The sequence below is a fragment of the Scylla paramamosain genome, chromosome 4 (assembly GCF_035594125.1).
Source record: "Scylla paramamosain isolate STU-SP2022 chromosome 4, ASM3559412v1, whole genome shotgun sequence".
Lineage (NCBI taxonomy): Eukaryota > Metazoa > Arthropoda > Malacostraca > Decapoda > Portunidae > Scylla > Scylla paramamosain.
This window is the reverse complement of record NC_087154.1, coordinates 7,452,501-7,467,500: the sequence shown is the minus strand read 5'-3', so window position 1 is coordinate 7,467,500 and position 15,000 is coordinate 7,452,501. Positions and strand designations below refer to the sequence as shown.

Here is a 15,000-nt window from a genome sequence, read left to right as displayed (position 1 = left end):
TCTCTCTCTCTCTCTCTCTCTCTCTCTCTCTCTCTCTCTCTCTCTCTCTCTCTCTCTCTCTCTCTCTCTCCGTATCTTGGCAGTCTGATCAAGGTGCTTCTGTTTTTCACACATTTTACAATTTTTTTTTCCCTGCTAGTCCACTGACCTATCTATCTATCTGTCTGTTTAACCACTTATCTGTCCCCGATTACATATATATGTCTGGCTTTTTATCACCTTTTTTTTCAGTTGTTGACTGTTCGTATGTCCCTGAAAGTTTGGCATTTGTTCATATATCCACGTATCCATCTCTCTCTCTTCTTACGGTCTTCGTTCAGGGGTGTATTTTCGTCCCCCTCTACATATTGCTCCCTCACTCCTCTTACATACTTCTCTTCTTATTCATACTTCCTTTCTCCCTCTACATATTCTTTCCTTCATTCTTCTCTCTCTCTGACTAAAATGGTTGTGTTGCGTCTGGCTATGAGAGAAGTGGTCACCATTTAGTTCAAAATAATCACGGTATTGTCGCTACTTAAAAGTCTTGTGTCGCTGCGAAGGCCAAGTGTTTCGTAACAGAGAGAGAGAGAGAGAGAGAGAGAGAGAGAGAGAGAGAGAGAGAGAGAGAGAGAGAGAGAGAGAGAGAGAGAGAGAGAGAGAGAGATTTGGACATGTGGTATCAAAACATTCGTACTTAATGTCAAATGTGTGTGTGTGTGTGTGTGTGTGTGTGTGTGTGTGTGTGTGTGTGTGTTGGGACGAGCTTACTACACCTTCCCAGATCCTTTTTAGAGAAGACCTCATTCACTTCACCATTTAGAGATCCACCCATTCACTTCACCCATCATAAATCCACCCATTCACTTCACCCTTTGCAGAGAGACCCATTAGCTTCACACATCGCTTTCCCCTGGCTTTAGGTAATCGCACTACAATCCATTTCAATCCCTTCTTGGTGCCTAAAGCTTGTCCAAATGACGCCACTGTAAAGCTGTCCTGACCATTACGCACAGTTGCCACAAACGGTGATGTCACGCCCGTACGTATTGTTTCAGATAGAAGAAAGAAAGTAGTAGCTGTAAACTGCCTGCTCTTTTCGTGTCCTTCGCTCTTGTATTCTGAGGAGCACCTAATCTTTCCACGGCCATTTTTGTGGAGCTTTTAATCCTTTTAATGCCATTTTTTTTTTCGTTTTATTTTTTTCTTTATGAATTAGGGAGAACGGCCAGAGGTTAAAAAAAAAAAAAATGGAGGTAAATGCCGTGGTTCTTTAATATTCAGAGCATTATGAAAATTACTTGCATAACAGAAATAAAATTAAGGGAATGTTGTTAATCTTGTCTCCTCTTGGCTAAATAGGAGACGAGAACGAAACTAGCGTCTTAGATCATTATGGGAAAAATGTTTAGGTCTAAAAAGGGCTGACAGAGAGCAGCTCATTAGGCCAACCATTAATTCATATTCGACTTATGGAAGTGGAATTAACTGGACTCGCGGCAACTGAACGGATATGGGCAATTTTTGTGTGGTGACGTACTCCACTCACTTCCACTGTGTTCATTATTTTCAGTTATTTTTTTTTGTCAGCAGTAAGTTCCGTGATCTGCTTGGAATCTATCAGTCATCAGTTTTGGTAGGGAGACTGCCAGCATGTTACAGACCGAGAACACAAAACAGTGGAAGTGAGATTTGAATGTTTGTAACCAGGACTGTATCTACATCACATCATAACCAACACTGCTGTTACGTACACTTGTTTACAGACTCGTTATATATAAAAATTCATCAAAACACTAACACTATTTATCATTCCAGCACAACGTCAAATCACCACTTATCTTGCAGTATTACCCATTACCCCACTTCCATCCCCTTTCCAGTTCTCCTCCTCTGCCTGTCCAGTGCCACTTGGTTACTTTCCCTTCAAGTCCCCTCCACCCTTCATTTAAATCTCACCTGAGCTAGCTCCTTGAATGACAGAAGAGTGGCGGAACGTACAGCAAAACCTCGCCACACCTTTGGCATCACCACCACCTCATGAATCACAGTTGTGGCCATACAAAACTCGCCAACACCACCACAAATGAAAAAAAAAATCATCCCTTTTTCAGACATCATCACTACTAAAATATGTCCCATCAATACCTCTTTTATCCTCATTCGCACTCTTTGCTTTATTTAAGTTTGAAAATACTAAATGGGTTCTATGAAATTCATCCCGACGAACAGTTCCACATGAATCACACAACAACAACATGACAGGACGATACGACATGCAATTACGAGTATAAGGTCAGAGATTCAGCACGAATGCACGTAAGCAATTTTCCAGTATTGGAACTGTTGGTTACTGGAACACACTCTCAGCATCAGTAGTCAGTAGGAAAACTATGAAGCCAGAGTAGTTCAGTACTTCCAAGAAACAGGTGTGTACTAACAACTAATACTTTTCCTTAATATATTGTCTATCTTTTCTCTCTAAAGCGAGGTGAAGATTAATAAAAATTGGAAACGATACTACTCTCAGGATTCATCAGCATTAGGTATTGTGAAGTACTATATATATCCATTCTATTTATTCTTGAAGTAAAATTTCCACGTACATTTTTCCTGGTGTTGTTTTAAGTTTCCTAGTGCGGCACTGGGCGGAGGCTCGGTGGGGAGGGAGAGGGCGAGAAGAAAACCTTGATCTACTTCCATCCTGATTTCCCACACGTAAATAAACATGTATCCTCGTTATAGATCAAGGGATGTCTCGTTTGAGTTCTTCCATGGTATTGATGTACAAGTATTCTTACCCCAATCATCACCACTGGCATCATTTTAAACTCCCTTCATTCCTCACTGTCTCGTTCTACTCTCCCTACTTACAATCACCGCAACCACCACCACCACCACCATCTTAACTTATTTTAATTTCTTATCTTCCCCATAACTCTCATCGCCAACATCACTACCATTTTACCTTCATTCATTCCTCACCTTCTCCCCAACCTCTCATCATCACCACAATCATCACCTCTAACATCTTACAACCTTCCTTCTTCCCTCACCATACAATCTTCATTCTTCCTTCCCTATACTTCTTTCATCACCACCACTATCACCTTACCTTCCTCGTTCACCACAATCTTCATCACCAGCACCTTAAACCCCCATTCCTCCTTTCTCTCCCTCTATTCCTTTTATCATCACCACTATCACCTTACCTTCCCGTCTCACTCCTCTGCCCTCCCCCAGGGACCGGGGCTTCAGCAACCGTAATGAGAGGGGGCAGAAAAAAAAAGCCGAGTCTCGTAAATGCGCGGCGATAAATCAAGACTTGACCTCCTTTCCACAGCGAGGATCAAAGGGGGAGGGATTGGATATCAAGGAATACGAATACTAAATAAATGAAAATGAACGAGGGGTACTGCCAACAGGGGAGGAGGAGGAAGAGGAGAAGGAGGAGGAGGAAAACAAGGGATGGGCTGTACAGGAGATGATGGAGGAGAAGTCTGTTATAAGTTAGATGTTTGTGGACGTTGTAGTGGTGGTGGTGGTGGTGGTGGTGGTGATAGTAGTAGTAGTAGTAGCAGTGTTGGTATGATAATAGAGGTGGTGATGGTGATGGTGGTGGTGGTGGTGGTGGTTGTTGTTGTTGTTGTTGTTGTTGTTGCTGTTGTTGTTGTTGTTGTTCTTGCTGTTGTCGTTTTTTGTTGTTGTTCTTGTTGGTGGTGGTGTAGTTACGACTTTCGTTGTTGTTGTTGGTATTGGTGTTGCTCTGGGTGCAGTTGTTGCGTTGGGTGTTGTTGTTGTTACTGCCACTGTCGTCATTGTTTTTCGTTGTAGCAGGTCGGTGTTGTTATTTCCCTCGCGCTGCCTTTCACTGCACGTCCCGCTGAAAATTTATATTTGTAGGTCGTATTTTTGTTGGGATTTTGTTTTCACGCTGTGACCTCACCGATATATATTCTGTTCCCGTTCCCGTGCGTGGCCACTTTCTATTTGGATTATTTTATTTTTTAGATGAAATTACACAGGCATGGGTACGTATATGTATATAAATTGTATTACTGGCACACGTGCGTACTATATTTATACATTTCTACAATAATGCATGAATACATATTTCGAAAGACACAAAAATAAGTACGGTCATGGCCAGAGATCACCTTCACAGCGCTCTGCTCTTCCCCGCAATCTCAAGTCCTCTGATTTACTGAGTCTCCCTCCAAAAGGTGACGATTACTATGTCTTCCTAGTCAGCCCATCGGGTTAAAATCTTAAATCCGTGAGTCTTCAGCCACGAGCGAGGTGTACGTGGTAAATAGTCGCCTTTTCCTATTCTTTACAATCCAGCACGGCGGTCTTCCTCTCATGGATTCTATACATTGCTGCTTCGAAATGCACACCCTGTAAATATATTTTGCCGCACTAAAGGACGATTTTGGAATATAATGATAGAGGAAGGAAAGCTCGGAATACATATTACCTGCCACACAAAATGTAAAAAATGAACTGAAACTCTATGGAATTTACAGAAAATGTAAAAAAAAAAAACGATGACAGGCGGAAGATGAATGCCATCACAAGTGTCATTGTACCTTACATATCCGCGGCACGTGATGAAGTGGTGAGCAACACTGCAGGCGTGCGAATATTGTGGCTTGTTTACTACACCACCACCACGTCTGGGCCTGGCTGCGGTAACGGGTTACGTGTGTTGCTGCTGATCTCTTAGTCTGCTTCATGGAAGAAAGCAGACAATTATCCTTATATGAGAAAAGTGAAAGGTGATCTGAATGTTACCACAATGCTGGTCTGGCCATACATCGTTGAAACAAACGCGAATCAACTGGAGGCCATTTCTTTCGGTGCCACCACCTCAGGAAAACTTTTCATACCAGTGAAACTAAATTATGAAATTTCAAGTATGCAGGCGTACATTCTACTGGTATGTGGCAAGTGAAAAAGAATACTAAAATCCTAACGTTTTGTTTTATGATTTCCCTTTTAAAGCATATCATAAAATCGTACACCTCACTTTTAAAATCTAGAGGGCAAAACCGTACTAAGTCAAGTCGGTACAGACAACAAAGTCAAATAAGAGAACACAGCAATTGATAAACTCTAATTAGATCAGGAACCTTAACACTGAAAAGGAAAAAGGGTTAATCACACACCTCACTCTTCAGCAGAGGGCAAAAACGTACTAAAGCCAAGACGGTACAGACAAGCAAATAGAGGAAGGGGAACACGAAAATCAATAATCTCAAAGCCGATCAGAGTGTACGATTGTTGAAAATGGGCACTGGCTAAGTCGTGCATGATGAAGCTTTGAAGTACAGGTGCAAGTAACAAGAGGACTTTATACTGTGAAGGAGAAGAATAGACGCAATACGAGGTCCTGTATGTTACTCTATTACTGACCATGACTACCTCAGAGCAATAGAATGTAAAGATGCCCAGAATATATTTCCCAGCTCATACCGTCACTTTTTTCCCCCGCCGTCTCCTGAGCGGTGGTTGATGTTACGAGCATACCACGGGATTCTTTGGCCAAACCATCCCTTGATGACACACACCACCGTTTTTTTGAACGCCTGCCAGTCTGAGTCACGATTAAGATCACATCCTCAGCGTTACTCGGCGGGTCTGGTAGCCTACATTACACACACACACACACATACACACTTTTATTTAGACACGAGATAAAAAAAAACAACGTCGCTTGGTATTTAGAATGACAGATAACATTTTAGTATTATGCTCCCCTCGTAAGTGTTGCGTAAATATTCGTAAAAAAATCTTAATGAGTCTTGTTGGTAGTCAGTTAATAATAGAGTAATGAAATATACGGATAGAGACGAAGAAGAAGATAAAGTTAAATATATTTTTCTCTTCATTCACTTTAGTCACGCTCAATCTAAAATATATAAAGGAGAGAGAGAGAGAGAGAGAGAGAGAGAGAGAGAGAGAGAGAGAGAGAGAGAGAGAGAGAGAGAGAGAGAGAGAGAGAGAGAGAGAGAGAGAGACTGGTTCCGCTAAAATAATTTACAGTATAGGAAACAAAAAAACACACACAAAGAAAAAAAAAAAAGATGACAGGTATAATTTAACATGTACTTGCATGAAAAAATATTTTATGTCGCTACGCTGCCCATCTCTCTGTCAGTCTGTCGACCTGTCGCTATTTGTCTGTGTGTCTTCATAGAGTGGAGAGGCAGAGTATCGTACTGGGGGATCATTCTGTCGGGATATTGAATAATTAGTGTCTTCTTTGTGTTGGTCCAGTTAGGAATGACCACGATCTATGACTCCTCTATCCCTTTTTGTCTTGCGTTTCTTCATGTACACCAACCACCGAGTGCCTTCCTTCAGTGTTATTTCGTTGGGAAATCTAATAAAGGATTTCTTCTTTATGCTGCTCCAGTTAGGAATCACCAATGTATAACAATATGGGCCGTATTCAGAAATGCACTGCTCTCTCAACAAGTGCCTTCTGCGTTTTTTCGGCACCCATCACCCGTCCACCACCCACATGCCTTCCTTCAGTGCACCCATAAACCTTCTTTTAGGTCCTCCTCTCTTCCTGCCTGGTGGGTCTTGAAACTGCCTTCTAAACTTACACAAGACCCTTTTATAAATAAGCCGTGGCTGTCAAACAGTTAAGAGAAAACGATCGAACACCTCGTTTTCTTTACAATTTTAGTGGAGACTGCTCAAAAATATTTGATGTGTGGATTCTTGTGCAGTTCATAGGAAAACCATATCATAATAGCATCCGTGTATGTGTGTGTGTGTGTGTGTGTGTGTGTGTGTGTGTGTGTGTGTGTGTGTGTGTAATCCTCTCGAAGCCAATAAGTGGGACAAACAACATTCCATTCAGCATATTCTCAGATTTTTATTTTATAGGTTTCGTGGTACTTATTATTACTCATCAATCCATACTACGCCATTACACCTTCACGCATATTATAGACTATCATCATCCCATCACAGTTAATCTCCAGCATCATCACCTTCACTACCATCATTATAAGTATTCCTATAATATCATCACTATCACCACCAAACTTTCCCTATCATTCTAATCGCAGCGTAATATTCCTCCATTACTGTTTATCTATCTTCCAGTCACCTATCTTCTTTTCCACCCTAATCTATTTTACTATATATTCCCATTTACTCTCATCATCCCTACCCATCGTCCCTATCATCCAGCTGTGACTTCTCATTTCCTTCTTATTATAATATAAGATCTAACTTCGTCCCCCATTGCCATCATCACTAACCCTCACCATCATCCCATCACCGCCACTCCCATCATCATCACTAACGCTCACTTCATCACCTGCCCAACCACATCACCAGATCACTCACCACCACCACCACCACCATCCCCATCATCATCCATCACTTCAGTCAATACATATTACTGCTGAAGAAAAATATTACACCTATCATTCTTCCTCATCACCTTTCAGTCTCACAGCACCACCACTCATCACCCCGGATCAGCCTCAATCACCATTCATCAACACTCATGTGGACAAGCGGTGGGAACGGGAGGTACTGAAAATAAACACGAGTTAAATTTATACTTCTTGTTTTACCGTGGGTGAAAATCCACGCCCCAAGATCTCCCTCCGGCGGAGATTCTGTGCAATTACCTGCAGATCACGTGGGTGTGGACAGAGCTAAGATAACTCCTGTGGTACATATTGCTTCTACTATTATTCCTAATACTGGTTCACTTCAGATCTTGTGGGTGTGTAAACAGATCGTAACTCCTACAGGTAGACTACTACTAATACTACTACTACCACTACTACTACTACTACATACTCTCGTTGAGAAAATACAGATCATAGTTCTTTCGTTTAAGTTTTACATGTAGCTACGAACTTAATTTTCCCAAGTTCCCTCGTTCATAATTTTCTTCATGACAGGAGAGGCGGAAATAAGACCACGTGCGTTGGTGCGGGAGAGGTAAAGGAAGCAGTAAAAGAAAAACTGAAGAACATGGATGTGTTGGTAGTATTAAGTATGTAGCTGGAAGGGAAGGTTTAGTGGCGGTGACAAAGGAGGGGAGGGGCTGGTATCGGAGTGGTATAGGCATGGAGGATCGGTTAGTGGTGGATGTGGGGGTGATAAGTGCGAATGTGCTGATGTACGTGGGGATCACTAAGTGCTGTTTGAATAAAGATTCTCGCAACAGTGGTAATATGCCGGGAGATGTGGCATGGTGCATTGTGCGTCCTATCTTTGGTTACGCGGAAGCAGAGAAACGCTGCACTGCCATGCCACACGTCGCCGTCGCCATCACTCTTGCCGGCTTTAGAGGTCGAAAAAGCCTTAAATCTCGGCATTTTAAGCATCATTCAAGTAAATTATGACAGAAGAAGGTAATTAGAAAATACTTTCATATAATGTTTAAGAATGAATAGAAGGAAAACATACTACGTACGGAGATTAGGCAACTCAGGTCTCCCGGTTCGGCGGCGTCACCAGGGCGACTAGCGAGAACCTCACCCAATCCTAAAACTTGACACTCCCACAACACCTTCACAAACTAAATATTTATTCACTTTACCTCCTGGGCCAACGGGATCAGACTTCGGTCAGGACTGGGGCAGGTCCATTCCACCTTGACCACAAATAAGTGTTAAGGAAAGCACAGAAACCAACACACACTCTCACTACACGACACACGGCGCAGCACTGACGACCTGAAGTGGACTGCATCGCTTCGGTTCTTTGTTTCGAGGCTGTTCGGTACTTTTGTTTCGAAGCCGTTAGGTACTTGACGATGCAGGAAAGTTTCAACAATACGGAAAGCCTAATGGAATGTATGAAGTCTTGAATATGTATAAAGAAATTCGCTTTCATGTCATAAGTGGAACGCTGGCCGGGCGAACAAATTGGAAAAAAATAAATAAATATATAATAAAAAATAAATAAATAAAATAATTTCCCTGCCAGATCCCGAAGTTTGTCAGTAGGAGGGCATGGAAGAAAAACGAGGCTATTCCCATTGTGTTTAATGTAGTCATCCCTCTTAATTCAACCGAGAACTATTCTAAGCTCATCAATATACAAAGATTTATAACCCGAGACACCATTACTTGTTGAAAGCACCAAACTACTGAATGATTCACACCACCATAATCACCCTCGCTTACGCACAATTACTATTACTCATCAGTGTCGTCTAGAATGACCTTGAAACTACATGGAGAACTAATCCAAACTTCTGTTCCGATTTGTTAGCTAAGCCTCTTCAATCTGCCCACCCAGCAAAGTTACGAGTGAAAGGAGTAAGAGATAATTTATTATGCGGAGGAGGAGGAGGAGGAGGAGGAGGAACACTGGAATATAATACACCCTATCATGTCTACAATTAATTATCTGTATTTAAGATGGCAGGAGGAAAAAATAAGGAAGCAATGTTGTAATGAGACTGAGAAAAAAAAAGCGTTTACAAAAATAACAACTAATAAGTTCATAATAATAATAAAAATAATAGATGTTACTATAATATAACGGCGGAATCTAGTCTCTCTCTCTCTCTCTCTCTCTCTCTCTCTCTCTCTCTCTCTCTCTCTCTCTCTCTCTCTCTCTCTCAATATAGCACACACAATCATGATTTTTTTTCACTACAACAGTATAAACTGGTGTTTCGTAATGTAAATATTTTAGTAACAAACACAGTACATAATTATTTTTCTTATTGGAATGACCTTAGTAATTAAAATCTTGGTGTGACCTGAGCCTCTCCTTCGTTTTGCACTTTTACTGTAAATTTTTGACCTTGTATTAAAACATCTGGTAATTGGATCCGGCTTTGGAACTTTTTATTAAGTCTAAAAAATGTGCTACAAAACTATAGACCCAATTAACATGTATCAAATAAACTCTCTCTCTCTCTCTCTCTCTCTCTCTCTCTCTCTCTCTCTCTCTCTCTCTCTCTCTCTCTCTCTCTCTCTCTCATCAGCACGGCAAAGTGGAGAGAGAGACAAAAAGAATAAAAAAAAAAAAACATGTATTTCATTTAAGTTACTTTTCCTGTGTTGGATCAAAGGAATCTAGTAAAGGGACATTTTACTGCAAAAATATATCACACGTAGATACGAGAACCAAAACATATTTTTCAGTGATGGTAATAATGATGGATGCTGGAAGTCAGACGCAGTGGGTGGACGGAGATAACGTCATGATTTGTGGGGGAATATGATGCAATGTGTGTGTGTGTGTGTGTGTGTGTGTGTGTGTAGTAAGTGTTGTTATATTTCCATTATTTATACTACTAATACTACAGCTCTGCTTTTACTACTACTACTACTACTACTACTACTACTACTACTACTACTACTACTACTTCTACTACTACTATTACTACTAACTAATTTCAGATAGACTGTAAGGCATGTAGTTTTAAAATATGTATGTATATATGTACGTGCTGCCTTAAGTAGGTCAGCTTGCCTATAGTACCAGCTCTTTACGTATCTTTTTTTTTTTATAAAAAGACAGAAAAAAAAAGCAAAGGCCACAGGTGGCAAGAGCTTTTGTCGCGGTCTCTTGTGTGAGTAAAGGCACACTTATGAGCTGCAAGGCAGTCACAGTCCTTATCTTGCATTCTCTTTGCCTCTCGTTATGATCCATAGGAAACACGCAGCCTGTGCATGAAGTATGACACACACACACACACACACACACACACACACACACTCATCAAAAATAGATAAACAAATAAAAAGGAATGATGAAAATGGATAAATAAACTAATAAGATTAAAATTTCATGAAACTAAAAATTTAATAGAAATAAATGTACCTGTAACTCGGATTATTCACGGAGCAAGAGTAATCAACACCTACGAATATCTTCTGAGGCAACATACAACTGTACAGTCGCGGCCAGAAGTATGTTCACGTACAGAACTCTCTTCCACTAATTTCAATGGTTTGCCTGAATCTTGAGTCCTTTGATGTGTGTTACGAAACTTGACAACTGAGGAAAAACATTAAACGCAGTGGAAATGACGTTAGCGGATTACAAGACTTCTAATCGCCACAGTACTCGTACATGATGCCACGTACCACCTTTCAAACCAAATACACCCATTACTAAAGGCTACAGAAGGGTCCCATCGATTTGACTGCCACATCTATCAGCAAAAAATCCGTCACTTCGAGCACTGACTAAAACTTCGGATAGAATCATAGGGACCATATTCTAAAACACTTCTGTGCCGCACCTCCACTACCCTAAAAAAAACTTTAGTTGAAGTAACATGAATTTTTAAGTGTTTTTAAGCTCCTAGAGAAAGATTAAGAAGATTTCTACATTATCAAAAAGAGAAACAGTCTTCAGAACCCTGCAGATCATCTCTGTGGTTTTTTAAAATGGTAGTGGGTAGTGCAAGGCGTCTCTGAATAGGAGCCCAAGTCGCGGGGGCAGGTCTGGGAGAGGGATGTGCAGCGAACCAAGGCCCGTATTCAGAAACACGTTACTTTTTTACCACGACCATTTTCAAAGCCCACCGAGATGATTAGCCGAGTTCTCAAAAGTGTTCCTCTGTCAGTATTGCAGAAATCTCGTCACCGGAACTCTAAAAACACACTTAAAAACCCGTGTAACTTCATCTAGAGCTTTGGAAAATAGTGGAAGTGCGGCACAAAACAGTTTCAGAATATGAACCCAAAGACCAAAGTGGCCGTAATTGAGGGAGGACTTGCGGGCGCCGGTGAGTAAAAGGAGGGCGCCACAGTGGTGTCTACATACATACATACTACATACCTGGTGAAAGGCACCTTCATGCGTCCTCTATTTTTACTGCCAGTCTACCTGTAGCCGCGCTGACAGATGCATTGAACTGTGCGGCATGTGGGTGAGGTACTGGCGGCAGCGGTGGTCGTGATGGTAGTAGTAGTAGTAGTAGTATTAGTAGTAGTAGTAGTAATATAATAGTAATTTTTCTTCTTGGGACAGAACCTGCCATTTCACTGATAATGAAAGATGACCAGTGGCACAAACAATATGATATAAGCAATTCAATAAAAAGTTTCACAATCATGATGGCTTTATGTATGTGACTGGCAGAAAGTTAAACTTATGGGAGATACCAGCAATTTTTATACTCAAAACACACTTCTTTTTTTTACTTTTATTGTTTAAGATCCCTTCTTTTTCACTGACATCAAGTTTCCTAGTCTATTTAATATAACGATAATATTTATTACTACAACAGCTGAGGGATATGTAGTCATACCAGAAACACACACACACACACACACACACACACACACACACACACGTATTTCAGCTGGTATGTATCTTCTGTCTATTTCCGATACAATTTACTAAAAACATAAATTATGAGGTTGAGAATACTGTATTAATATCTACTACACAATTAAACATGATGCTGCAGCAGGACACTCATACATAGCAAAAGGTCAATGTGCTTAAACTGTTCAAATGAAGACTTTTTTCCTCCTTCACGTAACAGATTGCTCTCGAGGAAGGAGGAGGAAGCCTTTTTACAGCAGTGAAGGCGCAGCAACTAAAAGGAAAATTTTAAATGTCGGCCTAATTTACTTGGCGTAGCAGTTGGTGGGGCGCGGAATGCACAGCTCTTACAAACGGCATGAAGCACGTCCACCACTTCCCTGGGAGGCGAGACATTAACACAAAGTTATGTTGAGATACTTGAACTGTGTCGCTGCCAGAAAACTTGCCTCCACGCAGCAGATGTGAGAATGTGGCGTAATGGAGGAAGAGGAGGAGGAGGAGGAAGAGGAGGAGGAGGAGGAGGAGGAGGAGGAAGAGGACGTTATTGAAGTGCATTATGTAAAAGTTAAAATCGATGAAGAAGGCGACGATGAGGATGACAATACAAGATTATTTTTGTATACATTCTTGCTTTCTCCTAACACCAATACAACCACTACCATCACCATCACCACCACCATCACTACCACCACCACCACCACCACCACCACCACCATTAATAACAACAACAAAAACAACAACAGGAAAAGCAACAACAAAAACAGCAACAGCAGTGGCAACAATAACAACAAAGCCAACAACAATACTGATAAATAATACACTAGAAGTATTTAAAAAAAAAAAAAGAAACATGAAGAAAAATACCCTTGAAAGCTCTGGAAAAGAAAGAAAGAAAGAAAGAAAGAAATTTCTGCAAAATAACCGAAGTGCAACGTTTCCAAATAAGAGAGAAAGAGAGAGAGAAAAAAAATAATAAAATACTAACGTGAAAACTTAAAATAACACGATGAAAGAATAAGATGTGAATGAAAAATAACGGAAGCTTTCCACAGCGGCGCTTTTTACACCAATGGATACGAAATCAAATAATGTAAAATAAAAATAAGCACGATGAATGCCAATTAGCAGCGTGGGGAAGAGGAATGATGTGTGTGTGTGTGTGTGTGTGTGTGTGTGTGTGTGTATGTGTGTAGCTCATTATAGTTAATGAATAAGTACTTGTATCAGTATTCGTACACCTTAAGTATTATTATTGTTATTGTTATTGTTGTTGTTGTTGTTTATCATTATTATTCATGTTGTTACTATTATATCTTTATCTCCTTCATTTTATCTTTTATTTAACTTTTTGCTATCTGAAATAACAAAAATGTCACAAATCTTTACACATGTTATGCAAAATGTATGCATGATTTTAATTCTCTTTTTTATTTTTATTTACTTTTATACCTAGATTCACTCTCATCTTTATGTATTCATCCCCGTTTATTCACTTCACTATTATTATTATGTACATATTTATTTTTAATCAATAAATGGTAATGTATATGTACTCAATATTGACTTTGGGAGGGGGAAGTTTACAGAATTAGGCATTTTAACGTTTTCCGATACTAATATATACTCTCTCTCTCTCTCTCTCTCTCTCTCTCTCTCTCTCTCTCTCTCTCTCTCTTTTACAGGCGGAATCCATGAATGATGAAACAAAGCTTAGTAAGTATTGCTGACTTTATCACTACCAGCACCACCACCATCATTTCTACCTACACCCTCATCATAGCTACCGTTACCAATGACAACAATTCACTCTTAATCATTATCAGTATCATCAGTATCATCATTACCAGAACCACCACCACCACCACCACCACCACTACCTCCACCAGTGCTAACACCACTGAAATAGGTCGTTTTCTCCATAATATCACCATAAAATTTAATTGAGAAAATTTAGTGCAGTACTTTTGAAATATTCTCTCTCTCTCTCTCTCTCTCTCTCTCTCTCTCTCTCTCTCTCTCTCTCTCTCTCTGATTAATCCTTTCATTGCTATCTCTCTGATTGATCCTTTCACTACTATTCAACATTTAATCACAAACAACTAACACATTTTTTTTTTCATTCCTTTTTTTCTACAGTCTCTTCTGAACATTATATTTGCTGAGCATGAGAAAAAAAGACCACACTTCTAACCTTTGTTTCTAATACTTGTAAACTTTTCCATAGTGATTTTAGCGTAACGTTACATATGACAGTGAAAAGATCGCACCTCCTCTTCTTCCTTCAACAGTGCTCAGGAAGGCGTTCTCGATGTTTGATGAGAAGAAGACAGGTTTCATTGCTACAGACAAACTCCTGGGCATTCTGGGAGACCTCGGCCAGAGCGTGGACCCTGACGAGCTGAGAAAGGTGATCAAGGAAACAGATGTCGATGGTGAGCTGGGGAGGGTGCAAAGGGGAACTGCGCGTGTGTGTGGAGTGGGTAGGATGTGTGTGGGGAGGGAAGTGTTTGTGTGCGGTTGGGTGTGGATGAGGGAACTGTGTGTGGAGGTGGCTGTGAATGGGTGCGGGGGGAAGGGAACTGTCTGCGTGTGAGATGTGTGTGTGTATGCATGTGTATGTGTGTGTGTGTGTGTGTGTGTGTGTGTGTGTGTGTGTGTGTGTGTGTGTGTGTGTGTGTGTGTGTGTGTGTGTGTGAGAGAGAGAGAGAGAGAGAGAGAGAGAGAGAGAGAGAGAGA

General features: G+C 40.6%; 1 protein-coding gene and 1 long non-coding RNA gene across 4 annotated transcripts in view; one reads left to right on the top strand and one right to left on the bottom strand.

The window, feature by feature from the left end:
* The window catches only part of LOC135099669 (uncharacterized), a 341,412-nt gene extending 332,734 nt beyond the window's left edge, over nucleotides 1-8,678 (bottom strand). For all 3 annotated transcript variants that reach the window (XR_010268245.1, XR_010268257.1, XR_010268255.1), the window contains exon 1: nucleotides 8,561-8,678. This is a non-coding gene — a long non-coding RNA (uncharacterized LOC135099669). The remainder of the gene's footprint in view (nucleotides 1-8,560) is intronic.
* LOC135099655 (troponin C, isoallergen Bla g 6.0101-like) overlaps nucleotides 1-15,000 on the top strand; it is a 34,005-nt gene that overhangs the window by 11,368 nt on the left and 7,637 nt on the right. The window contains exons 2-3 of the mRNA XM_064002035.1: nucleotides 13,947-13,977; nucleotides 14,553-14,696. Coding sequence (XP_063858105.1) covers nucleotides 13,947-13,977; nucleotides 14,553-14,696 — 175 coding nt within the window. The remainder of the gene's footprint in view (nucleotides 1-13,946; nucleotides 13,978-14,552; nucleotides 14,697-15,000) is intronic.